This window comes from Cavia porcellus, unplaced genomic scaffold (assembly GCF_034190915.1).
Source record: "Cavia porcellus strain 051 isolate PalLab524CR breed Dunkin Hartley unplaced genomic scaffold, mCavPor4.1 scaffold_29, whole genome shotgun sequence".
In the NCBI taxonomy this organism is placed as follows: domain Eukaryota; kingdom Metazoa; phylum Chordata; class Mammalia; order Rodentia; family Caviidae; genus Cavia; species Cavia porcellus.
The window spans coordinates 18,639,000-18,666,340 of NW_026947512.1; the positions used below are offsets into that span (position 1 = coordinate 18,639,000).

Here is a 27,341-nt window from a genome sequence, read left to right on the forward strand (position 1 = left end):
TTCCAAGTCTGTACGCGGAGGCAGAGGAGGAAAACTCAGAGGGAAGTGGCCTGGCCACAGACCTATAAGTTCCAAAGCCTTTCTCCTCGGGCCTGGCTGGAACTGCTGCTCCAAAGAGAGACCTCTGGACCCGGAGAGAACAGCCACCTGCCCGGGGAGGCCAGGGCTGCTCAGCCACAGCTGTAAGTGCCCTGTAAGTTTGTCTTTATCCTTCTGTCTTCCCAGTAGCCCCAGAGCTCACCGTGTTCTTAGTGGACTGGAGTGGAGACCAGACCCAGGGAAGAGGCTTAGAATCTGGCAGCTTCTGGCAAGATGTCAGGAAAGGGCTCCCCCCGCCTGTCTGGGGAGCTGAGCCCTGCTCGGGAATCCACGGGGGCCAGTGGTGCCAGGCAGGATGCAGCTGCAGCCACTCAGGAAAGAGAGTGGTGCTGCTGCCTCTGGCCTGTAGGGCCCGCCAGAAGACAGAGCCCTCCGGGAGGCTGGCACGTGGTGTCCCCACTCCGCATGGACAACGGAACTCTGTGGGCCAAAGCACCTCGTTGGTAAAGCTGGGCTACTAAAGCAGGAGATAATGAACCTTGTTCCAAATCATAAATATTTCTCCTGACATGACAGAGAAGTCAATGAACTAGTTGTGGGATCTAGTCTCAGCTTGCTACTAACCAGTTCTTTGTTTGGGAAAGCCTTGGCTCATAGTGGCATTTTATAAAGTGCAAGTTCTCTGTAATTTCAAAACATTGTGTGTTGATAAAAATAATTCCTTTGGACTTACTGATTAATTCTCCATCATGTAAATCCATGGATATCGTAACTGATCTATATATTTAATGCTAACACGCAGTTGGCATCCACTGCTTTTGCTGGATGGATAGATGAGTGGATTGGGTGGGTGGATGGATGGATGGGTAAATGAATGGGTGGATGAGTGCTATTTATAGAAGGCTCTATCTTCTCATCGTGCATTGGGCTATTTGTGGAAATACAGAGAGTATGAGGCTGCCCTGGGCACAGACAGTGTGCTTGGGGAGTCAGGATTAAATGCTCCAGAGAACCTAAAGAAAAGAATGCTGCACCTCCTGAAACTGGGGCTCCCTACTTTCCCGTAGGGAGCAAGTCTGGACCTGGTTTGGGTGGGTGTGGCAAAATTGTTAATGCTCCTGGCAGGCAACAAGGCCTTGTATTCCCTTGATAGTCTCTTCTACCAACAAACTTGACTTTGCCAATGGCAAGTCTCATTAATTTTTTTAGGGTGGATGTATTTTCTATCTTCTAAAGTATGAGATTGGGAAGGGAGGGGCAAAGATTGGGCAAGAGGCCAAAGGAGACTTGCTTCAGAGTTCTCACCTGCCCCTGCTCCAGTCTCCCTACTGACAGACCCCACCACCACTACCAGCAGATGCCAATAAGGCAGAAGACTGCACCGCGGTCCTGGCTGGGGCTGGTGGAGTGGGGAAGGAGGGAGGTGAGAAGGTGAGGACAGAGCAGCTCCAAGAGTTCTTGGAGAACTAGACACTGAGCCCAAGTGTACCTTGGCCACTTCTCAGGCTTTCTGCTTCACGGGACAGAGCCACATGGTAACTTTGGACACTGGGGCCCTGGAAGTGCTGCCAGGCAAGAGAGGGAGAAAACTTGGTCACATCCAGTGGGGCATGGGTTCTGCCCCAAATGGGCCTGGGTAGCTGATGGCAGGTCCTGCATTCCGAGGTTGCTTGTCACTGCTTTGAACCGTGGAGGATGAGTCAGCCTGGCCTGTGGGACGATGCTCTGCTTTGAATCATCTGAGTCAGCTGAATGGACAGGAAGAGACTTAGAAGGACAGCCGAGGGCACAGCCCAGCCAAAGACAGAGCAGAGAGGACAGGGAATGGGACCTCAGCCGCTGCTTAAGTCTGCACATGCCCCTGGAGCCAGTACGGTACTGAGCCAGTCCAGCTACTGTCTTGTTGCCGCTGTGCTTGAGACTCAGGTAGCAGGCTCCAGCAAAGCGCTTGCCCTCGTAGAAGGGACAGAACGGAGACCAGGGTGGTGAGCAGTCAGGGAACTTACAGGCTGAGGCAGTGATCAGAAGATTCAAGTAAAACTCAAAAGGCGGGCGTGTGGCACAGGAATTGAGCAATTCTCTCGTGGCCCCCAAGAAAGGAAGAAGCACCCTGGAGCAGGTCTGCTGCATTCTCCATGGGTGTGGTCCGGTGGCTGGAGCACGGGGTGCAAGGTGAGCCCAGGAGACCTCTGAGGTCCTCCCAGGCCTGCACTGGCCCCACACTAATGGCTCACAGTCAGCCAGCCCTCCTGGGTGAGTCACAGCCCAGAAGATGGCAAGCGCTGTAAATCGGGAATCTGGTCCCCAACCCCCTTTCTACATCCCACATGTTAAACATTTAAGTGAATCTTTCCCATCCCAAGGAGTCTGTGTGCTACAAAATACAGCGCTTGCTGAGGAAGCCACAATTCTGTCATCCTCTTTTTCGGTAAGGAGCTGTCATAACCAAATAGCTTGCCTGACGTCAGAGCTGGCACAAAAGCTCTGACCCCAAAACTCATGATCACTGAGTGGGACCTGCTTCTCCCTCCTGTCCCAGCCAAGTGACTCATCACAGCAGGAAATCACATTCTGGTGACTCTGGGCAGCCACGCAGTCACATATATTTGTAAAAGAGGTTACGTCTTTATCTGGTATTTTTAATTACAGAAATAATTTAGGTTTGTAGAATAATTGTTAAAGCCAGACATCTATAAAAAAAAAAAAAAGATAGCTCTTAGCCCCTAATCTGCCTTCCCACAGCTCTCTCATTAATCCTATCGTTCACATCTATCCATGACATTCTGCATATTCTCAGGATAAATGTGTAATATGAAACACAGTCACACACTAGGGATTATTTGTTTTTGTGATTGGGTTCATACTACACAAATTGCTCAGTAAGTTTGTTTTTAGTTAAATGAGCATGCGTTTTTCCATTTTACCACTTTTTCTTTTTAAAACTTCCTAGTATCCCAGGGTGTACTCATGGATTAGAATTTACATAGGGAGTCTGATTGTTGGATTTTTAGGTCCAACAAATAGGTGTTCTCACAAGGCCCAGTGAAAAAGGTATGCAGTGATCATGATAGCTTTGCAGGCAGGTAAGATCACAGTTGTTGCTGACTACAGTGGCGTACCCTTGTAATCCCAGCTGCTCAGGAGGCTGTGGAAGGAGGACTGCACGGCCAGGTCCTGCCTGGGCAACAAAGTACAACTCCTCTCAAGGAAACAAAAAAGAAAAAGAAAAGAAAAATGCTCTAGCACTACAGGCTTTATGTCTTTAGGGATGAGCTGCTCAACTTCTGTAAGCATGTGTGTGTGTGTAATAAAAAGATAATAGTAGCATGAATCCTATAGGCTATTTTCACGTCTAATGAAGTAGCTAACATTTCTTGAGCCCTTAATTTGTGCCAGTAAATGCATCATAACAACATACTGTGTGTTAAATGCATTGCAATAAAACTATTGATTTATTTAACTCACAACATGCATATTGCTTCTTCGCATACTTGCAAAGCTCTCAGCATGATGTCTGGAAAATCGATGCTAGTAGATAGCACTGTGGCATTGTCACTGCTGTGCTACCCCCTGTAAATGTAGCCCCCTCGTCCCCACATGACTAGTGGCAGGTCTTCACACAGCTCCCCTCCAGGAACCCCAGTTCCTTTGGCGCCCGCTCTATGTTGTCACTTTGGCGACCTTTCTTTAGGACCTCCAGGTCCCCTAGGGCTTTGTGATTTCACCAATCCTGAGCCCAGGGCCCCAGATCCGGTGGGTTCATGCTCAGGAATTACAGGACACAGAAGCCTCCTCAGGCTCCCCTGTCTGTCACTGCATAGCCGTTGAGGTGTCATAAGTGACTTGCTTCTCTGAGCCTGCTTGTGGGTTCCGAGCCAGGGCCAGTTTCTTCCCCATTCTCCCCACCTCCTTTTGTTCTAATTCTCTTTCTAAGATGTTGTGTTGATCTCTCAAGCAAAGTGAGCACATTTTTACCCAAGCCTTTAGGAAACAGCCCCCCGCTGCTCCCAGTGCCCTCCTATGTGAGACCCAGCTAGGAGTTTCTGAGCCAAGTGTCCCTTGGCTGACTTGTGGGAGGGAGTCGGGCAGTGAGACCTTTGCAAACTACCAGCCTGGGCTAACCCTTGAATCCCTTCCTGCACACGGCTGGAGGATAGAAAAGGGTGCTGAGAGAATGAGGGAACTGATGCAGGGTGTTTACAGCCCACCTTAGTCCTGTTTCTGCTCCAGCTTCCTGCCTCCTCCTTTCCCCTGAACCAGTCGCCATCTCCACTCACTGGTGCCAGGGTCTGCTTATGTCACCCCCTCCTGCGGAAACGTCACCTTCTGCCTCATTTCTACAAATTCTGTTGAATTTTATCATATTTTCTCTGTATTCCTGAGCACAATACACTTTCTCTGGTGTCACCCGGCCCTGGTACAATCCTCCTGATGACTCCCCACGGTGGGGTCCTATTTCCTTCATCGTGGGCAGTCCCAGTGTCTAGCACAAGGCTTTGCAAACTGTTCTTATCACGGGAGAATGGTGAGGTTGTGAGATGGTGCAAGTGCTCATTAGTTGGCCTTAGCAATTTCACAGTGTCTGTGTCCTGTATTTCAAACGAATACATTGAGAGGTTCGGGACAGGGAGTGGGGTGTGCAGTGCAGTGGTTAGCATTCACCCAGCATGGGCAAGTCTTAGATTCCATTCCCAATATCAAAAAGAAAGAGAAAAAAGACAAAGTAAATTCAATTTAATATCACTTTATACTGAACTATTTAGGGTGATATTATATATAAAGTTTCAAATTTACATCCCGGTGCACAAGCTACAGCAACCTGTGTTAGTATAAAATACTCAAGGGCTCTATTGTAATGACTACTTACATTCATGTGCACCAGAATTTAACCACTTCTTTATTGATGGATATTTACAAACCATACTAAGAAGCACATTCTGGAACAAGAGTCTGCATTTCTGGTTATTTCCTTAGGACAAATTCCTAGAAGTGGAGGTCAGATCACTTTTAAGGCTCTGACTGCTTGCTGCCAAGTAGCTTTCCAGCAACACGCACCAAGTCCAGCACTGCCAGCTGCAGCGGAGAAGAGCCCTTTGACTCCAACACTGCAGCAGCACCTCGTGCTGGGGGAGGGCAGCTTCCCTCTGAGCTCCAGGCAGTCCTGACAATGGGCCCTTGTCCTGCCCACCCCAGCACTTCTTTCCGCAGAGCCCTCCACCCCTGGCTCCAGGCTTGACTGTCTGCAAGGCCTGTGTTCAGTCTCATCCCGCCCTCTTGGCAAGTGCTGCCCCAGGGCAGTGCTGGTGGAGTGCGGAGGGTGAGTGATTTTCCGGTCCTGCCCCTAGGTAAGTAAGGGGAGAGCTAGTCCGGGTTTCTGACTCTTGTTCCCCTTTTGGAGACTAGCTCCCCTTCCCCATCCCAGGTCCAGGGCAGAGACCTGCACATTAAGGACCAGCCCTAGTGACAATGGCCACAGGGACACTGGTAGCATGAAGGTGACTTCTGTTTCCCCACAGGCTCTGAGCCCCTTCATGAATCCTCAGAAGAAGGTGGATTTGAAACTCATCATCGTCGGAGAACTTGGGTAAGCCGAGCTCAGTTCATGGTGTGGGGTCAGGGAGCAACAGCCCCCAAGTACAGGAAGGGAGGCCATTTCCCCTAGGCCGCTTTCTAATTCTGGGTGGCAGCAGAAGTGCATTCACCTCTGGGAAGGGAGCTCAGTTTCAAGACAGAGACCAGCAGTGAACAGATAGTTTGGGCCTTGGCTCGGCAGCACAAAGCGGTGAGTTCTGGGTCTGGCCTGCAAGTCTGTGCCTTCTGCTGCCTGCCACACCCGGCAGAGACCTACTGTGGGGTTTTTTAACTCCCACCAAACTCAAGCGCTTCTATTTGGCTTCTACATCTAGAAACTGTTCCTTAATCCCTTGTTCCTCTAAGTATGGTCCCTGGGCCACAGATAACATCTGAAACCAGAATCTCTGGAAGGGGCAACCATGTTAGGGACCTGGTAAGATTCTGAGAACAGTGTGACTGTACACACATGTGTTCACGCACATCTTGGGCTTTGTCTCAGTGTGGGAAAGACCTCTCTCCTTCACCAATATGTGCACAAGACATTTTACGGGGAATACCAGACCACGTTGGGGGCCAGCATCCTCTCCAAGGTCATCATCCTGGACGACACCACTTTGAAGCTACAGGTGAGCCATCCTCTCCTGTATCCTGTGTACGCACCCAAAAATAACCTGCATCTTCACCTTCATAGCAAAGCACAGCAGGAACAAGGGGTGGGTCAAGCAGAGCTGGGTGAACTTCAACTGGGGTCTACTCTGTTCTCTTCACCGAGACACAGCCATACCCACTTATATCCCTGCTGTCTTTTGCTCTATAACGCAGAGCAAATGGATAGAACAGAGACAGCACATCCTGCAAAGCCCATTATATTCACTGTCTGGCTCTTTGCAGGGAAAAAGGCTGATCTGATCCACTTTCTGGCTCTTTGTGGAGCTGGGAGACATCAGGCTCCCTAGCAAACTTAGTGGTAGCCTTGGCCAAGTTACATGTAGGATCTGAGTCTCCAGATCTGTCAGATGAGAATAGCAACCTTGATAACCCAAAAGCCAAATGAGAGCTCAGGTGTGATGGTGCTCACAGGACGTTAAATGATCCTGTGGCCTGGTGTGTGGAAGAACCACCTGCTCCCCCCCCCAAAAAAAAGAGGCATGGGTCTACTCTAGCCTGACAGACCTTCCCCCAGTCCTGTGTCACAGCCCCACGGGGCGGCTGCTCTTCCCCTCCAGATCTGGGACACAGGCGGTCAAGAGCGGTTCCGTTCCATGGTGTCCACCTTCTACAAAGGCTCCGATGGCTGCATCCTGGCTTTTGATGTCACGGATCTGGAATCCTTTGAAGCCCTGGATGTCTGGCGGGGTGATATTCTAGCCAAGATGGAGCAGTCATATCCTATGGTGGTGCTGGGCAACAAAATCGATCTGGAAGACAGGAAGGTACTGTCTGCTCATTTGTTCATTCATTCAACACCTGTCACGTGAGTACCCACTATTACCAGGCTCTGTGTTAGGTCTCACATGTATGGAGCTGAATCAGTCACAATCCTTACTTCAAGAATTCACAGACTCGTAGTGGATACAGACTCTTTGCAAAGCAGTTATGATACCTTAAGTAAATGCAGCCCTCCACCCTGGAGATTTGGGGTCCTAGTGAAGAGGCACATATTCAAGTCCAGAATACAGGACAGGTTTCCTGCAAGAGATGGGTTCCCAGCTGACAGGACAGCATGATGTGATCTGAGAACTGAGTGATTCTGTCTAGAGGCAGAGCATGGAGAAGTTGAGGCTTTGAAGAAGGGAGCAGGAGGGTTTGAGGGGTGTTGAATTTGAATAGCATTTCTGCCTGTGGTCAGAGGAGATCTGCATTTGTAAATGCCTGGATCCATAAGTTCTCTGAGAAAGCAGTGATTTTTCTTATCAGTGTAAGCATAGTCCAGGTCATCAGGTTAACCACTAGACAGCTGGTTCCCAAACAAAGCCAAAGATGGAACCCAAAAGAGCTGTTTGACTCAAGTTTTCTTAGTGTTTCAAACAGAGAAAGGTAATGGGGAACTGAATCGTTGTGTTTGAGTTTAGTTTTCACAATGGTTCAAATAGAGAAAAGTCATGGGAGAACTGAGCATCCCCAGGCAGGGCAGGATGGAGTGGTTGGTGAGTGGGGAGGAGCAAGGGAGGGTGCTTCCAAGTGCACCACCATTGACAGAAGGGAGCCTCCTGCTCCTGAGGAAAAGCCTGCCTGTCTTGTTTGGATTGAGGAGCCTGGGGAACAGCTGCAGGTGGCTGGACGGGACCAGCAGGCTGTGGGCTACCTAAGAACAAAACTCGAAGGAGAAGTCTAAGATGGAAACAGGTAGATAGAAATCTTCACCTCGGTGCTCAGTTCTGGTTACAAATAGCCAGCCTTGGGTGATAACCCAGGCACTACATTCATTCAAAGGCAGTGTCCTCCTTATTTCCCCAGTGGGCCAGCCACTGGTGACACTTTTCCAGTAAACTCACACATTCACCCTCTTCCTCCCTGAAAACTGAGGTCCTAATTCTGGCATCAGATCTGTCTGCAGTCAAGCGGGAAGGAGACATGGTGGGGAAGCTGGGCCAGTGCTGACTTGACTGCTGTCATTGTGAACAGTTTTGCGCTCTCTGGGCCTGGCAGAAGTGGCAAGCTCTTTCTTCTGTGTGTCAACCCTTTGGGTCCTTAAGAAGCCTTCACCAGGAACACAACACTACACCTTCCATGGCAAGTGTCCTCTTCAATTCCTTACCTGTCAGCCACCCCAGGGCTCCCTCCCTCCCTCCCAAGGTGTTCCTCTGCCTTTTGGTCCCCTGCAGAAAGTCTCTCCTCTCTCAGATCTCTGAGGTGAACGTCAGGCACCAGACCCCCACGCCCACTAAACTCCAGGACTTGTGTGTCAATGGTCATCCTCAAAAACCATCTTGACTAGAGGCAAAACTCTACCTGCTTCTCCTCCCACAGGAAGCAAAGATTGTTGTACCAACAAGACAACTTTCTCCTGCTCTGAAGGAACCCTTACTAATCATCTTTCTCAACCTCCTGTATATCCGTGCCCATCTATAAGCCTCACCTAAGATCTCCTTGATTATGAATGTTTGGAGATGTGCGTGGTCACAGGATGGTCTGTCCCTTAACCCACTTTAGTACATCCAACATCTATCAGACTGTAGAGCTTCCACCCAAACACCCATTTTAATCTCATATTTCATACATCTGTAGTTTGAAGGGTAGGAAGCTGAGCGGAATTCAAGACCAACTCCAACTTTCTCTCGGTGAAATAAGAGTCACTGCCTTCTGGTGAAAGGAAAGGGACCAAGTAAAAGGGATAGGAGTCCTGGTGAGGCTTACTCTCGGGAGAAATAGGAGGAAGAGCTGCTCAAAGACAAGGACAAGAATTGATGGGTAGTACCAAGGGCCCAACTGGAGGGGAGACCATGACCATGGAGCCTGTGCTGTGTGGATCTTTCGCAGCCTTGTGTGGGTCAAATACCAGGACCAAGAGACCTGGGACTGAGGTCTACCCAAGCCAGAAGAGCTGAAGGATGAGGCCAGGAGGGCTCCAAGAAGCCGAGAAGGAAAAGAGAGGGAGAAAGAAGGCTGAGGGTTAGGGAGTGGGTGTCAGAAGTGGGTGAGCAGGGCAGGAGAGAGGACAGGCTTGAAGAGAAGACTGTGACCACGGGACAGGAGGCAGGTTTAGTGTTTACAGGAGCCTGGGGCTGGCCAGGGGAGGATGAGGTGGAAGTGGAGGGAGTAATGGCTGGGCAGGAACCCTGCAGCACCGTGAGCAGTGCCAGCTGTGTGTGGAGGGGAAGAGGAAGCCACACCAGATCACAAGCCTTCCATGGACACGGGCATTCCCAGCAGGGACAGAAGGACCAGTGATGACTCACAGGAGCAGTGGGGTCCCCTGCAGCCTTCAGGGTGTGCTGTGGTATAGAGAAAGGAAAAGCAAAGGATTGAAAGAAATGAGGTGAGGGTGAGCCAACCCCCTCTTTGGCATCTGGAGTGAGGATGGCGTGGAAATGGTCCCAGTAGAGAGGAATGGAAGCCTCAGCAAAGCCAGGGGAGGAGGAGGAGATTGTCTGTGGCAACAGGTGAGGAAGCATTAATGGTACTGAAATGGGCACAGGGAAGTGGAGAGGAGGAAGTGGATGAGGGAGAGTTCGGGGACTTTAATTCAGAGACCCAGCAAAGCAAGGCGGAGAGGGGAGGCTGGCAGATGGCTTTACTCGGGTGCACACCTACCGTGGTTGGCTGAGAGCGAGGAAATGGAGGGGTCGGGTTGAGAGGTAGATGGGGGAGGGCGCACTGCGCACTTGCACAGAGCTGAGTGGGTGTGCTCCAAGGCTGCGGAGGGGATGCCTTCTCTGTGTTAGCTTTCTGCCACTGTGACACCAATGCCTGAGATAATCAACTTACAAGGAGGCGACAGTTTCTTTGGCTTGTGGTTTCAGCCCATGGTCAGTGCATGTCATTGCCTTTGGACCTGCAGTGGAACATCATGGTGCAAAATCTTAAGAGAACTAAATCACACCCACAAGTTTAAGAACAGTGTTACTTTGTGTCTTGGGTGCGCAAAGCCCAAAGGGCAACAAATGAGCATAATGGAGGAGAGGTACTGGGAAGCAGGAAGAGCATGTTCAAATGGAAAGCGGAACATAGGTGGGGGAAGGGAAGAGCAAGAAGGAATGGGGGGAGATAATGGAAAGGAAAAAATGTAAGCAAAGCTTTTATAAGTGGAGAGGGGAAGAAAGGTTAAAGGGAGGGAAAGAAAGTGGAGGGAAAAATTAAGATATATTAAGTATAAGTGCAAATTCCCTACAATGAATGTTATCATTATGTAGGATAAAAATGTACTAATATTTAAAAATAAAGTTTAAAAATTAAATAAAAAAAGAAAAACAACATGGCAGGAATACATGTTGGGAGAAGCCACTTCATAGCAGCAGAAAGCAAAGGAAATGAAGAGGAGGGGTCAGGTGAGGTTCTGATCGCCTCTTCAAGGGCATAATCATAAAGGCCCAGCTTCCGTCTGCCGGTTCCACACCTTATAGGTTCGCCCACCCCCCAGTTGCCTAGCAGGCTGGGCGCCGAACCCTAACACTTGAGTCTTTGGGGCACATCGCAAACCGTAGCACCCTCAGCTGAGATGGACTCACACTGCACACTGCCACTTGCTCCCTGGGTGCCCTGGGGCTCCTCCGGTTTCTTCCTCAGAGGGCTGGAAACCCAAACTCGAATTTCTGAGGTTGTTTGAGGATTAAAGAAAGTTATACCATTGCTATCCTCTTTAGTATCTGTAAGGGACTAGGCTGGAAAACATGGCAGCTTTTCCTACATCATTAAAACAAAATAGATATTTAAAAACATATCAGTAGATCTGAGAAGATGAGAAAGTTCTGGTTTGGGTAGTGGTGATGGTTGTACAACAGTAGGAATGTACTTAATAACCCTGAATTATTGCTTTAAAACTGTGAAATTGTGCATTCCTTACCACAAGGAACACACATACACACACAATGACTTTAAAGAAATTGTTGACCTAACTCTTTTAAAAATATCTGTATACTTTTACAGAAGGTAATTGCAGAACAAATGCAGTTTATTAGAAAAAACATCTCTGCTAACACCTATGTGCTACAGGAATTTATTCATGGAATGTGAACTCTTTGCTCTATGCTCAGAGAGATGGTCTCTAATACCCAGTTCATAGAACTGGATTATGTTTTCTAAAAATATTCTTTTATAGTCATAGTAAGTGGTTTATTAATTAGTACTAGATGTGCTAATTATAACAAAAGTATAAACAATCATTTGAAAGGAAGGCATGCAAAGTGGAAAAACATCATAAATAAAATAATGCAAACTGGAATAATTTGCCAAATATTTGGTATCCAATGAATGAGCAAAACTATAACAAAAACATAAAATGTAGTAGCTTATTGTCTACCACAAGGAAAATTAACAGAAGTAATGCTCCTTAAATGTTTGTGTATCCCACACCCCAAGTCCACACCTTGAGTTTGTTTCCAGAGTCCAAACCTAAAAGTATGCTTATACTTCATAAGATAAGATGATCTTACAAGCCATGAAACTCCAGCCAGAACAGGCAGAGAAACAGGGAAATGTTCTCTGGGTATGTTTCTTCCCAGGCCACCAGTCCCTGGCTGGGTGAATATAGAGGAAATGAAAAAGGATTTTTTTGATAGAATAATCCCAACTGAAACGTTGCAGTCATTCCTTTAAATGGAACTGAAAAAGAGCAGAGGAAATGGGATCGAGAGTCTGTCCTGGTTCAAAACAGGAACAGCTGAGCTCAGCAGGCCCAGCTTCTGAGCTGTCACCAGGCAATCTCAAGCACCAACCCTTGGCTTCTGTTTCTCAGGCCATTCAATAAATCCCCCTGCATCCCAGAGAAACAGAGTCCTCTCACTTCACTTCCATTGTTAAGGTGACTCCTGAGCTCTACTGTGTCCCAGTAAGATGCTCAGCACTGGGGCATTGGGGGCTGGATAGGGAGCTGGACATAAAGGAAGAAGGAGCTGTGACATGTGACATGTGTAAGTCCAGACTGCCCTCTCATGCTTTAAAAATACAAACTCCTCACAATGCCTAAGGTGATACCTAAATAGAAGGCCCTCATTTGCATGTTACTAGTGAGGACAGTTGCAGTCAGTGGCTTGAGCATCCTTGATTCTCTCTCCCCATAGTTCAGGATCTTTCCCACGCTAGGAGGGGTTTTCATTGCATCTCTGTCCCATGGGAGGGAGTACTCCTAACCAATTCTGGGGTCCCTTCTCCCAATGCCAGAAGGAGCTTAAAGCTAGAGGCCAAGACTCAGCTTAGAGATGCTTCCCTCTCTGCTCAACTTCCCCAGTACCTGGGAGATGAAGCAGGCTGGGCCCCGAGGGGAGGCTGCTTCGGTAGACATAGTCATCACCCTCCAACCTCAGATCACAGGCCCCACAATGCCAGAGCAGGGCTGATGGGTGGCATAAGCCTTGTTAAAGAAAGAAATGAGCTACTGGCCCTCCTGCCCTTCCTAGGAACAGGGGAGCTAAGATAAAAGAGACAGTGCCAGCAGTGGTACTATGCCTGCAACACATAATGACTACATGCGTAATGGGAAGTTGGTTCATGTGCATAACACATCTTAACTCTTTTTATGTTACCTATGCCTCCCCCTCCATCTCTTGATCCCTTTCCCATTTGCAAAAGATATGTCTGTCTGTTTTCTATTGTTACCTTTTATTTTGCTTTTTAGTTTATTTATACTTTAGGATTCTCATATAAAAGAAATCATGTAATATTTAAGTGTGTGATTTATTTCACTTAACATGATAGTCTCAAGGTGCATCTATTTTCCTATAAATGACTCTAATTTATCATTTTTATTGTCAGAGTACTACTCCATCAGTATAAATGCCACATTTTTTTTTATCCATTCATCTATGGGTGGACGTATAGGCCACCTCTAAGTGTTAAGAGTTGTGCCCCTATAAGTATGGGTATGCATGGATCTATAATGTGATGTTTTTAACTCTCTGAGGAGGATACATAGAAGAAGAATAACTGGTGTTTTCAGTGTTTTGAAGACTCTCCATACTGATTACCATAGTGGTTTTATTGGTTCACATTCCCAACAACAACACAGAAGAGTTCCTTTTTCCCTACAGCCTCACCAGCATTAGTTATGATGATAGCCACTCTTTTTGTGGTAAGATGGAATCTCTTTTTCTTTGGACTAGGAATTGAACTCAGGACCTTGCACTTAACAGGCAGATGCTTATGCCACTGAGCTATCTCCCCAGCCCCAGCATTGTTGTTTTAATTTGCATTCCTCTAATGACCAGAGCTGTTAAACTTTTTTTTCATGTATTTATTAGTCCTTTATACTGAAAGCCCCATGGAGGATTCAGTCTAACCCAGTATTACAGCACACAGATGCAAAAGAAAGACAGAGAGAAAGTTCTGCTGTTGAGGAGCTCTGGGATGGCCAATGTTCTCTGTAGAACAAAAGGTCAGAACTCCAAAAAGTCATGACTTTTATTGCTTTCAATTAGGGAGGAGGGTGGTGGTCCCCGTAGAGTGCTAGAGAAGAGAAACTTTGCAGGCATGGAGGCTCTCTAAATAGCAATGCAACAGATAGCTTGACATGGAAGGCTGACTCCTTCACTGCCAGGAAAGCACACTTCTTTTTTAGTTCCATGGCCTCACCTGAGATGTTATCTCATGTCTTAGCCCTGGAATCTCACAGGCTCCTGCTCGAGCCCCCATTTCAGCTATTTCAGCAGGGTTGGGAAGTTCTTATCCACATGTGGCAATAAGACATTGGCATCTCTGCCAGACTCGATCACATTCTTTAGCCAATTAAGAGAACACCTGGCTCAATATAGCCAGCTCTGGTTAAAATGAAGTTCAGGGAAAGATGGAGGAAAGGGCTTCATTTCTCAGGAGAACACAGCTTGGTGGTCTCCCACAACTTGTACTTTTTCTTCTGAGACGTGTCTGCTCATTTCAGTTGCCCATTTTTTATTGGACCTCTTATTTTGGAGGTCTAACTTTTTAAGAGCTGTATATATACTAGTTATCAGAATATATCTCTTCTCTCTGAGGAGTAGCAATATTTTCTCATTCTGAGGAGTGGCAAGTATTTTTCTCATTCTGTGTGTTGTCTCTTCACTCTATTGGTTATTTCCTCTGCTGTGTTGAAGATTTTTAGTGTGATATAATCCTGCTTCTTAATTTGGGATTGTCTGTGCAATTTGTGATTGTCTGTGCAGTTGAGGTTCTATTCATGAAGTCCTTGCCTATGCCAATGTCTTCAAAAGTATTACCTACTTTATTTTCCAGTGGATTGTTAACATTTAGATCTTTGGTCCATTTTTATTTTAGTTTAATGCATGGTAAGAAATATGGGTCTCAGTTCAATCCTCTGCATATGGATAGCTAGTTTTCTCAGCAGCATTTGCTAAAAGAGTCTATCTCTCCTACAGTCTCTATTTTTGGCCCTTTCTCAAAAATCAGATGGCTGAATGTGCCTAGGGTTGTTTCTGCATCCTCTGTTCTGTTCCTCTGATCCATGGTATGTCTGTTTTTGTGCCAGTACCATGGTGAGATAAGGTTCGTCTGTATCTATTTTCTTCAGGGATTTTATCAACAACAGATGCTGGATTTTGTCAAAGTTTTTCTTTACCTGTTGAAATGATTGTACGATTTTTGACCTTGCTACTATAATGTGATGTATTCCATTGATGTGATTTGCATATATCAAACTATCCTTGGATTCTTAGGATGAGTTCTACTTAGTCATGATGTATGATTTTTTCAATGATTTGTTGCATTCTGATTACCAGTATCTTGTTGAAGATCTTTGCATTTATGTTCATTAAAGAAACTGGCCTGTACTTTTTTTTAGTTGAGTCTTTATGTGATTTTAGAATCAAAGTAATAATACTAATTTCCAAGAGTGAGTTTGGCAATACTCCTTCCCTTTGAATTTCATTAAAGAATTTAAAGAGTATTAACATTTGATCTTCCCTGAAGTTCTAACAGAATTTAGTGGTGAATCCATCAGCTCCTGGGTTTTTCTTAATTGCTAAGTTTTTAACTACTGCATCATTTTAATGCCTATTAATGAATAGCTCAGGATTTTTAATGTTTTTGGTTCCAACTTTTAGTTCATATGTATCTAGGAATTTTTCCATATTTTCTGGATTTTCCAGTTTATTGGAGTATAGCTTCTCAAAGTAGTTACTAATAACCTTCTAGATTTTGGTAGTATACATTATGATTTCACCTTTTCCATTTATCTTTTTAAGTCTTTTCCATGTCTAATTGAACTGACATAGATTTTTTCTTTCCCTTTTTTGGTAAGATTGACAGATAATTTGTCTATGTTGTTTAGTCTTCAAAGAATCATTTCTTTTATTCATTGATTCTTTGTAGAGTTCTTTTAGTCTCAATTTTATTAATTTTTACTCTGACCTCTATAATTTAATTGTATCTATTTTGAATTTGGACTGTTCTTGTTTTTCTGGGTCTTTAGGTGCACTTTTATGTTATTTACTTAAGATCATTCTGATTGGCGCATTCACAGCTATAAACTTTCCTCTTGGTATTTTCACTGTGCCTCATAGGCTTTAGTACGTTGTACTGGCATTTTTGTTTGACTCTAAGAACTGTCTAATTTCTTCCTTGACTTCCTCTATGACCTTTTGGTTATTCAAGAGTGTATTGTTTAATCTTCATGTCTTTGCATAATTTCTGTGGTTTCTTTTGCTATTGATTTCCTGGTTTTATTGCACTAACTGATAATATTTGTGCAATAATTGTAATTCTTTTGCATTTATTTAAGCACACTTTATGAGCTAGCAGGTGGTCTGTTTTGGAGGAAGTTCTATGTGCTTCTGAGTAGAATGTGTATGCTGTTGAGTGGAACATTCTATAAATATATGTTAAGTGTATCTGTTCAGAGATGTGGTTCAACTCTAATATTTCTTTGTTGTTTTTGTTTTTTGTCTAGTTGATCTGTGTATTTGTGATGTTGAGGTCCTCTACGCTAATTATGTTGATGTTTATCTCATCTTGTATGTCCAACAGTATTTATTTTATGAAGCTGGTGCTTGTCTGGGTTACTTTTCTCTCATTGTTGAGACAAAATACCTGACACCCAAAATGAAGGAAGAAAAGATTTTTTTTTAATTTTTATTTTTATTTTAAAGGGGCTAAAATTAAAGACCACAAGACAGAACAAAATAGAACATAAGAAAGCAATGTAAAAGATATAAATTTCAAAGCTAGATGACCTGAGATCTTCACTATCATATTGTCTCTTGTTTTCTTCCAAATAGTTGTCCATGTCTTCACATATAGAGATTTCATACAAAACAACATAGTATAAAACTGATCCAAATGAATGAGGAAGGCATTTTAAGTCTTCAAAACCAGGCAATAGGGAAGTCACTAATGGCTGTTGTAGAGTCTCTCATTCTCTTCAAAATAGCTGTCCATACTTTCATGTATATTGAGGTTCAACAAAACAAAATAGGCAGGCGGGGAGGGGTTGCTTGATTTCCCAGCACTCCAGCTCCCAGCATGGCCCAGGTTCCAGTAAATGCAGGTATCTCCCATCCTAGGCCTCCAGAGACTGCCACACTCACAGCCGCTCACCAAGGGGGAGGGATTGCTTGATTTCCCCAGCGCTCCAGGTCCCAGCATGGCTGGGGTCCCAATAAATGTCGGTGACTCCTGTCCTGGGCTACCACAGCTTGCCATGTTCACAGCCGCTCACTGCGGGCGGGAGGTTGCTTCAAGCTGTTTCTTTCTAATGAATTGATCATTTCACTGTCCGTGTTCTGAATTGACCAACAAACCATAGAAAGACATCTCTTTAGGCTCCTACTTGAAACCAACAGCATCAGAAAGCTGCCGGCCTTGATTCAGGGCCAGGGAAAGGTTTATTTAGCTTACAGTTTTTAGAGGTTTCAGTCCATACTCAGCTGGCTCCAAGGCAGGGTGGCATGGCAGGGCCGCAGCACCTGGGCGGGTATGGTCCTCACATCACCAGTCCCAGCATTAGACAATGAACCAATCACAAACGCTAGACTCAGCTGCCTTCATGACTGCATGAGGCTTGGGGGAGACATTTAAGCAAGCCATAACAGTGCACCAGTGTTTGGGTGCACACTTACTTATAATTGTTATCTCTTCTGTTGAATTGCTCCCTTAACCAGTATGTTGTGACTGCCTTTGCCTCTTCTAATCAGTTTTGGCTTGAAGTCCACTTTGCCTGAAAATAGAATAGCTGGTTTTGGGGTTTCCATTACATAGAATTTGTTCCCATCCTTTGATTTTTAGTCTGTGAATTTCTTTTTGGATAAAATGTATTCTTTTCTTATAGTATATAATTTATCCTATGTGCCAACTACATCACATGACTGAGGAGTTGAGGCTATTCACACTGTGAGTTATTACTGAAACACATTGACCTATTTCCTTCATTACATTATTTTCCTGTTCTGACTCATTTTTTCCTCATCTGCTTAACTGTGCCTGCTGTATTCATTCCCTTAGACTTTTTGGCATTGTTGGTTTTGTTGTCTCTCAAGGATATCTTGGAGAACTCTTTGGTGCACTGATTTGGTGGTCATGAATTTCTTAAAATGCTCTCTGGAAAGACCTTATTTCTCCATCAACTTTGAGAGATAGTTTGTAGGATAGTGTAGTCTGGGATGAGAGTTGTTTTCTTCTAAGGCTCAAACACCCCACTCGCTTTCCTAGTCATCAAGGTTTGTGTAGAGAAGTCCGCTGTAATTCTACTGGGCTTAACTTTATACATGACTTGTTTTTCTCTAGCAGCTTTCAAGATTCTGTCTTTGTGTTGGACTTGCAGAATTTTGACTATGATGTGTCACAGAGAAGCCCTTTTCTGTGTGTGGCTATTTGGGGTTCTATATGCCTTGCTTACCTTCCATGTTAAAGTTTTTCCCTATTCTTGGCAATTGTTCTGCTATTATTTCTGTAAGTAAGGGGTTTTTATGCCATTTGTGCTGTCTTCTGATTTTCCACTAATTCTAATTAATTTTAGATTAATTTTCTTTGCATTATGTAGCAGCTGTTGGGTCCATTTTCTGTATTCTTCTGTTCTTAAAGTATCTCTGAGGCCAGGCATGATGGCCCACTCCTGTAATCCCAGCATTTTGGAGACTGAGGCAAGAGGATTGCTGTGAGTTCAAGGCCAGCCTGAGCTACATAATGAGTTCAAGATCAGTCTGAACTACACGATGAGATCCTGTCCCAAAAAACTAAAAAATAAAAAGAAAAAACCATAATATATCTCTGACTATATGGTCACCTGCATCAGTTCTATCTTCTATTTCTATATACTCAAATTGGCCTCTTCTGCTGCCCATATTTTAATAGACTTGTTTTCCTGGTTTTCTGTTTGCAACCTTTTTGTGGATTCTTAATTCTTTGCCAGGCCGGTCACTTATGCATTATAGACATTTATCTCCACTAGCATTTTTAAATTTTATTTTGAAAGTAGTAAAAATACAACAGAACAAGACAGAACAAAGCCAACGGAGACAATGCAGTGAAATTGGTACAGGATTTCACAGTAGGATACTGGGATGGTAGTAATAGGTACTATAGGATATCTCGTTATCTTCACAATAGTTGTCCAGTCAATTAGGTATAGCGAAATCAAACCAAAAACAGAGCATTATAAAACCAATTGAGAGTATTGAAGACAGTATAAGAAACATAACAAAAAAAATACTGAAAACAACCTTTGCCTTCAAACAGAAGACAGAAGGAAATCCCCCATATTTGCTATATTGCATATGGTCATCTCCCACGAGATGCTGAGATATCTATCCCCAGTAACTATGCGGGGAGGGGAAAGAGTTTGATTCTCAGCCCGCACACCGGTAGGCTCACAGGAGCCGCTGGTTCTCCTCCTGGCCCACGCCAGGGGCACTTACCAAGAGGGTGGAATAATAAGCTCTCAACTAGCTTTTTATTAGTGCCTTGTGAGAGGTCACTAATCATTTCACTTATTAAGTCTAGTATCTGTTTAGTTATATCGTCCTTGAGCTCCCTAAGCACCTTCTTAATCTGTTGCTTTTCTTTGCTTGTTTTGCCGTCTCTCCTTATCACTTTACGTAATACAGTCTCTCAGCTTTTGGTTTTCTTTCCACTGGTGCCCCACAGATCAGCTTTGGGCAGTTAGGAGTTTTGGGCTGCATTATTATTGCCTTGTTTTCTCATGTTTCTACTGATGTGTGTGTGTCTGTGTGTCTGTGTCTGTGTATGTCTGTGTCTGTGTGTGTCTGTGTCTGTGTGTGTCTGTGTGTCTGGGTGTGTGTCTATGTATTGAAAGCTCGAGTCAGTTATAGCAGTTACAGCAGTTTGTTGCTAGTATGGCATGGCACTTTTTAATGCCAGTGAGACCAGTATTTCTAGAACCTGTGGCAGCAATGGAAGCAACATGTTGAGGGGCAGTCCTTGATCTCCCCCAGCCTGTAATGTGTCGTGGGAGAATGAACCTTTCTCCAGCAGAAAAACTTTGGTTCCCTTAATTAAATTGAGGTAATGCTTACAAAGTGGACATGTAGTGAGGATTTAAAGGAGAACATGCATCATGTTAAATGTGGAAGGTTCTCATGAAATGAGCAGTGGTGGTGATGGGAGTGATGGGAGGAGTGATGCCCTGGTCCATTTGTTTCTGTAACAAAATACCTGACACTAAATAACTTGTAAAGAATAGAGGTTTGATTGGGCTCATGGTTCTGGAGGCTGGGAAACATGAGAGCCTCATGCTTCCTCAACTCATGGAGTAAAGAGAAAGGACAGTCAGGAGCTCAGAGAAGGGGCAAAGGTGAGGGGCATGTGCCAGGGCTCACCCTCACAGCAGCCAGTCCAGTCCTGCAAGAGCAAGAACACACTCCCTGGACACAGGGTTCGCCCAGCTTTACCACCTCCTCACCTCTCCAAGCCGCAACATCTCTTAGCACTGTCACACTGGGGACCAATTTCAACATGAGGGAGGGGGGCCGAGCACACTGGAGCCACACCAGTGATCATGCTGGCAATGGAGCAGTGATGATTCCCCTCCCCACCCCCAGGTGCCCCCGGAGATGGCCCAAGGCTGGTGTGAAGAAAAGGACATTTCCTACTTTGAAGTCAGTGCCAAGAACGACATCAACGTAGCACAAGCCTTTGAGGTGCTGGCCAGACAGGCTCTGTCAAGGGTGAGTGTGTGGCGGTGGCACCAGTTTGTACCGCTCCTGGGCTGGAGGATCTTGGGAGCATTCAGGGAAGACCATACCGGAACAGGGTGGCACAGAGGTGCTCATGATCTTAGTGAGTTAGTCACCGAGTAAGCTCAACAGCTCTGGAAACACAGAGGCATAAAGTGCCTTAGAGTGTACGGTCAGCATCTGGATGGTTACAAGTGCCTTGGAACAGCCGCTGAAAACTCTGGGCCTGTGCCCCTGGGGCACTGATATCTGCCAATGAAAACACGGAGCAAGCCTCTGCCCATTGGCTGGATTGCTCTGCCAGTGTGCACTCAGGGTGGCACGAGTGCCCGGCCCTGTGCCGGTTCAGGGACCCTCGGCCTGAGGAGGGAGACAGGCACAGTGGTTTTGATACTGCTTCTAATGCACAGGGGGTGGGGCAGGACTTGATGACAGGACTAGAGCAGGGGACACTGACCACTCAACCTGTGGGAAAGGAGAGAATGAAGGCTGCTTGGAAGCAGTAACAGGGGTGCTTCGTTTTGTCTTGTTTGTTTCATTTCATTTCAGAGTCCTGAGCATTGAACCCAGGACCTTCACACTGAGCTACTCCTCCAGCTCTTTCTTTCTTTCTTTCTTTCTTTCTTTCTTTCTTTCTTTCTTTCTTTTTTATTTTGTTTCGAGACATGGTCTGGTTAGGTCACTAAATTTCCCAGGCTGGGCTTGAACTTGCAACCCTCCTGCCTCAGCTTCCTCCCAGAGTGCTGGGATTGCAGGTGTGTTCCATCATTCCTGAGTAGTAGCAGGGTTTTAACACTATCCTGAGTGGAGTTTGGGGGCTCCGAACAGGATCTACGAGACGGACACGGGGAGAGACAGCTTGTTCATCATCCTGCCACCTTTAATCAAGGTGGGCTTCTTAAAACAGGGGGCGAGAGTGGTAATCGCTGCACTGAACACGGTAAAGCGGCAAATGCGGACGGGAGCTGACAGCTGCCCAAGCACTGTCTTCATCCAGGGTGCCCGGTGGCCGCGGCCAGATGCCCCAGAGCTGTGCTCTACCCAGAGACAACCCACTGGGGGTTGTCTGCAGAGGACCGGGGCGTCAGCGCCCTCTAGCGGCGTCACAGGGCTGGCTCGAGCTGCGGGGCGCAGGTCTTGGCCCCGCAGAACCGGTCTCTGGTTTGTCCCTGGGCTTGGTGCATGCTTCTCCCCCTTGCCAGACCGTGGTCATTTCCAGTTGAAGGGAAGCCCAGGAGTGTCTGTTTCAGCGCAAAGTCAAGCAGTGTGGCCTTATTACGCAGGCACAGGCTCCTAACACTGTGATCCTTCTCTGATCCTTCTCCCCTGCAAACATGATGCGGTTATTGCCAAGTACTCTGTCTCCGCTCCCAGCAGCCCTGCCGGTGTTTGCGTGTGCTGGTTAGCACTGGTCCCTTCGGGGACAGAGAGCCTTTATGGTTGGCATCGTGTCCCTCCTATTGATGTAGGGTTCGATCGCGTCCTTTCTACAGCGTTGCTTTTGTGACATCTAGCCACACTAATAGGTGTTAGCTTGTCTGCCCGCCCCCTTCCACAATCCTTCCTGAGCACAGCACAGTTTGGAAATCTCACCAGCGCCCCCTCCGGGCTCAGGCAGAAAGCTGACCTTGAGCAGCAGAAGTCACAACCGCCATGTCTGCAGTCAGACCGGCCTGGATGTGAGTCCTGCCCTGTGCCTTCCAGTGGACACCTGGGCACTCCGAGCTTCAACGGACTTGTTTATAAAGCAAAAGTAGCTCAATTCCATTAGCAGTTCTTGAGTTGTCAGTGAGGGCTGCAGACACAGGCCTCCTCCGTGGTCTCACTGTAAGAGACATGGTGGGGAGAGGTGGCCACACAGGAGCAAGCCGAGGGCAGGTTCATGGGGGGAAGCTCAGAGGTGCTGGAGGGCAGGGCTCTGACAGGCGCTGTGGCCTGGAGGGAACATGGTAGCCCAAGGGCTGCGAGAGAACAAAGCCAGGGGCCTGGGATGAACCCTTGGGGCTCCGGCAGAAACTGGCTGTGAGTGGCATTTGCAGGGAGGAGTGTGGCACTGAGGACGCAGGGTAACAGGACGTGTAGAGAAAGCAACTAATCACCTGTACCAGGTAGCAGAGGTCTCAAGTCCGGGCTGGCGATTCAGACTTCCGCCTCAGGCCATGATTTCTACACAGGGCTCTGGACTAGCCGGGCACTCGGGAGCCAAGGACATCTTTTTGCAGTGTCTACCCTGACCTTGGAAAAGTGACATTTTCACAGTAAAAGAAACACACTAGGCTAAGAAAGCCAAATCCATGGAAAGTGATTGTGAAGCAGAATTTGTAAGCAAAGACTGAGGCCGAAGAAGTTTGCAAAGACAGTTCCCAGCAGGGGAGAAGGCATGGAGTAAAAGATGGCTGTTTGTAAATGGAGCCACATACAAGGATTTGGAGCTGGGGGTGGCAGTGGGATCAGGATGGTGGGCTCCCTGGTTACCTAAGAGGCTACTGCATTAGTTCAGGCAGGACATGGAGAGGCCAGGAGGGATTAGACTGAAAACTCGCTGCTCAGTTAAGCCAGGGCACCTTGGGGAGACCCTCAGGGTGCAGGATCTAAAGAGAAGACCTCCCAGGAGACCACTAGTAGCTGATAAAGGTCAAATGTAGGAGAGAAGGAACCAGAAATTTGGGTTTGTGGCGAGGTTTCTAGTTTGGCAAATGGGGGCACAGTGGATTAGTGAGGCCAGGAGCCAAGATAGGAAGTGGAGGAGAAATCCAGGGCTTTATCAAGGAAAGCCAGAATGAGGCCCCTTTGGCACATTGTGTGGTGAGTCCTGGAGACACTGCATAGAGGTGTCTGAGTTATGCTGTGAGCTCTGGACTAGAAAGTGCAATTCACAAATCACTTATGTAAAGTCATGAGTAGGTGCTCAACTAACACTGCAGAGGAAGAAAGCAGGTGAGTCACTTGATGTCCCAGCATGGCCCTGTTCAAGGATTAAGGTGTTTTGTTATTCCAGAATATGACATGGAGTATCTTCATAGTTGAAGGAGGGACACATGCTAGCTTTGTAGGATGGTCGGGGGGGCGGCTTTTGTTCTTAGAAATTTAGCAATGCCATCCTGCTGAGGTCAGTCAGGGAGGCCTGTTCCTTCCAGGTTGACTGCAGAGTAACAGCCAGGAGGAAACAGGCTGGGTAGTGGCTGCTCAGTGAAGTCAGCGCACCTTTGGGAGACCCTCAGGTTGTAAGATCTAAAGAGAAGACCACCCAGATGACCAGGCTGGAATGAGGACCCAACCAAAGTGACACACACATCAGCATATCCCTGTGTCACTTCACAGCTGATGTGCAAGCTGCCAGGGGCCTGGGTGAGACTGGTGCACAGGGAACCTGAGAGCAGCCCGCAGGTTAAAGCTTGTGGGAAACTTTAGGAGCAAATGATACCACTGTCACATGACAGGGATGCCATCAGTGGAAAGAGCTCAGGGTTGACTTGCTCTGGGAAGAGACCACTATTCTGAAGAGAAGCAGCGTGAAGCAGTCCAACTCTGCCCCGCTAGCAAACCCGGAAGTGCCTCACACCTGCCAGGACAGCATCCCATCTGTTCCTGCAGTGCCTCCACCTGACTTCTCCCAAAGGTGGACTCCATGGGCTCGGGGTTCTGGGGTCTCTGCCGGTCCTTTCGTGTAGATGAGCTGGGGCACTCAGGAGCCCTGAAGCTGCAGCCCCCAGGTCCAAAAGACCAAGCCAGAGCAGAAGGAAACAGACAGAAAACAGGGCTACATGCAGGGTGGTGGTGCCAGGGTGAAGGAGCCATGCTCTCCTATTCTCTTGTCTCAAGCTCCCTGGGAGACAGCTTGGTCCCAGGTGGCAGCTGGGGAAACCCTGGGCCACCTGGAATGGGTCTACAATCTGTGAGCCAGGATGCTCCCCAGTAGAGGCTGGGCAGATAAGGAGTCTTCTCCAGGCTCTCGCTGGGCTGGGAGAGTTTAGAGAGCAAGCAGAGGAGCAGAGACAGGGCAGTTTGGGGCACACATCCTGGATCAGGAAGGAAGGAGGCCTGGCTGGGGGAAAGGAGGCTGGGAGCTGGCCCTGATGAAGAGAAGGCTAGGGGCCTTGGGAGCGAGGAGTGGGCTGCTGTCCTGTCTGCTGGAGCCCAGGGGCTGAGCTCCCAACCTGGCCTCAGAACTACTCCAGGCTCCTGGAAAAGGAGGCAGGAAGGGGTGGGATAGGAAGACAGCAGCTTCCCTGCTGGACCTCAGTTTCCCAACTGTACCCTGGGAAAGGAAAGACTCACCCAACCTCCAGGCCTTTAAGAAGCAGCGTTTGGGCATGCTCCAGAGTCAGAGGCCTCGGACGCTGACTGCTCTTTTCCTCCTGCAGTATCGCGGCATCTTGGAGAATCACCTTGTAGACTCCATCAAGCTCACGCCCAGCCAGGCGAAGAGCAGCTGCTGCTGACAGCAACTCCCACTGCGCACTCCAGGGACAGAACCGCCCTGGACCCACTGTCCGGCCCTCCTGCCTCCTGCCACACTGCCTGCCTTCACCCAGCCCGAGGCTGAGGCCCTGCGGCCAGAGTCCATAAGCATCGCTGGACTCAGAACCAGAGCACCTGGCCTTGCCTGAGGCTGACTCCAGCAAAGCCAGGGCTGGGCCTCCGGGGACCCAGAGGAAGAGCAGAGCAGCTCAGGGGGATCCTGCTGGGCAGCTCCAGACTCTTGCCAGCCGCCACTCCCAAACACAGTCCTGCTACAGAACGCACACCCCTGCATACAGCCCCAAGACCTTTGGAGTCCTGTGGACTGGCTCCTCCCCTCACCACAAGCTGTGAGCAGGTGTCGCAGAGCCGCCCTCAGCACCCCGGGTCGAGGAGCAGGGCCTGGCTACACCGGCAGATGCTGGTGAAGGACTGAGGGGATGTAGGAGAAGCTGCCAGAGACTTGCTCATTGTGCCTGTTTGGTGCTGAGGCAGCTCACATATATTTCTCCTCAGTTTGCTCATCTCTCAATTGGGGTGTAATTTGAGGACCAGAAGCTGTACTTAACTCTCATTGCTGTTGTTGCTATGATATGCATTTATTTACTCCTTTCGGGGGTATTTTAGTGCTATATTCATTGCACTGAGGTCCAGTGATAAAACACCCCAGACCCCTATCTATCTCCAAGAGCCTACAATTGGTGAGGAATAGGCAACAGGAAGGGCCAGTTCACACATGAGCAACAGGAGCGGGGATGAAGTCCAGGAGGGCTTCCCTGAAGAGGGAGTGTTTGAACCGAGGGCTTTAGGAAGAGTATCTCAGAGGGAGGGAATAGCAAGGCGGAGACCCTAAGGCAAGGACAGCTTGCTGTGCTCCGGGAACAGTGAAGGGACATTCGTTCTCCTGAAGACTCAAAGCTGCCCTCCCAGTGACAGGCAGGGGACCCACCGGCTAAAGGGCGCTACGATGTTCTCCCGTCTGGCCACCAGAGGGCAGCAGCGCCCCATCGCGTCCAGGCTGAGCGGAAACCGCTCCACCCGCACTTCAAGCTGGCTTGTCCGCTGGTGCGGAAAGCGCGTGCAGGTCCGAGCACATTCCGCTCAGATTCACGAGCCAAGAGAATTCGAGTTCCTTAAGTTTAGTAAGAAATGAGCAAAACCTGCGATATAGGTGACTGGGGCAAGAAATCAGAATCAGAGACAGATGCCGGAGTGAGAAGCCCAGAGCCACGGATTCTCTGACTGTGCTGACTCTGAGGCCATCGCCTGCTTTTTCTTCTGGTTGCAGAGGGAGCAGACAGGGCCCAGGCGAAAAGAGACGGGCAGGCAGCACTGGGGGCGATGGCTTTGCCGGTTAGTGTCTCCTGGCTCCTGGCCTAGAAGCTGGGGAATCAGGAGGGACCAGCAAGGGGACCGAGGAGCCCCTGCCCCAGCTGTGGAATCTGACCTGACTCATCCTGCGCGCAGTGTGGGGCTGGCATGGGCAGCGTGGGCCGCAGCACACCTGTCTGTGTGTCCCAGGAGCCCCCAGAGACCAGCTGCACGCCGTCACGGGGTTGCACTCTGCAAGCGCGCTGGTGTGTACCCAGCAGCTCAGGCACCACCGTGGACATATGGACCATCTCTAAATGTGCACTAATAAATATGTGCTGTGTTTTTATCCTTTCGGTAACAGTATTGTCCTTTTGTCCATCGTCTCATTTTCTGCAGTTTCCAGTTACAGTCAATTGTAGACTAAAAATTTTAATAGAGGAAAATGGTTAATTTTAAATCATCTGTCATTCTGAGTATTGTGGTGAAATCTCCTACCACAGTGACCAGCGTGTCCACACTGGGTATGTGACCCGCCCGTTAGTCACTTTGTAACAGCCTTGGTTATCAGGTCAGCTGCCATGTATATCACGTGCTTGTGTTCAGGCAACGATTATGGAATAGCCTAATGTGTCACAAGCTCTGTCACCCGTCATTCCTCAGCACAGAGGTTATGCCTCATTTCATATCACTACAAGGAGAAGGTTGGGTATTGCATAATAAGATATTTTGAGTGTACATTCATACAACTTTTATTACAGTATATTTTTTGTTTTCAGTTTTTGTTTTGGTACCAGGAATCAAACTCACGCTTGCCAGGCAGGTGCTGTGCCACTGAGCTATATCCCTGCTACAGCACACTGTTAGGTTGTCCTGACCTCATATTGTGCCTAATTCATAAATGAAACATCATCATGGGTAGGTAAGCATAGGGGAAAGCACAGCATTTATGGGGTTTGTCACTATCCATGGTTTCAGACATCTACTGGGCTCTTGGGATGTAGCCTCTTTGACCAAATTTACTTTTTAATTTTTAAAACACTGCACCTGCATGATTCAAAATGCAAAAGATACAAAGGGGCGGAAAAACAATAAGCTAACAATAAGACTCTGCACTCCTGTGCAGAGTCTGGTACAAACTGAACACATGGGGTCCCCTTGAAAAGCTTTTAAGAATTTCAA

General features: G+C 47.4%; 1 protein-coding gene and 1 non-coding gene across 5 annotated transcripts; one reads left to right on the forward strand and one right to left on the reverse strand.

The window, feature by feature from the left end:
• On the forward strand, positions 1-26,520 carry Rab7b (RAB7B, member RAS oncogene family). Of its 4 annotated transcripts, none has more exons than XM_013158033.3 (6): positions 1-193; positions 5,556-5,623; positions 6,113-6,239; positions 6,840-7,046; positions 20,253-20,378; positions 24,752-26,520. In XM_013158033.3, exons 2-6 carry the CDS (start codon positions 5,571-5,573, stop codon positions 24,827-24,829), a joined length of 591 nt encoding a protein of 196 aa, XP_013013487.1. In that variant the 5' UTR covers positions 1-193; positions 5,556-5,570; the 3' UTR covers positions 24,830-26,520. The 4 variants fall into 4 exon arrangements, with proteins under 4 accessions (XP_013013487.1, XP_013013488.1, XP_003474830.1 ...); XM_013158034.3 differs by having other exon boundaries at positions 1-182; XM_003474782.5 differs by lacking the exon at positions 1-193 and adding an exon at positions 5,014-5,384.
• On the reverse strand, positions 16,937-17,073 carry LOC111758298 (small nucleolar RNA SNORA2/SNORA34 family). The gene has a single exon (XR_002792495.1). It is a non-coding gene; the product is annotated as a small nucleolar RNA SNORA2/SNORA34 family (small nucleolar RNA).
• Positions 26,521-27,341: the final 821 nt, after the last annotated feature.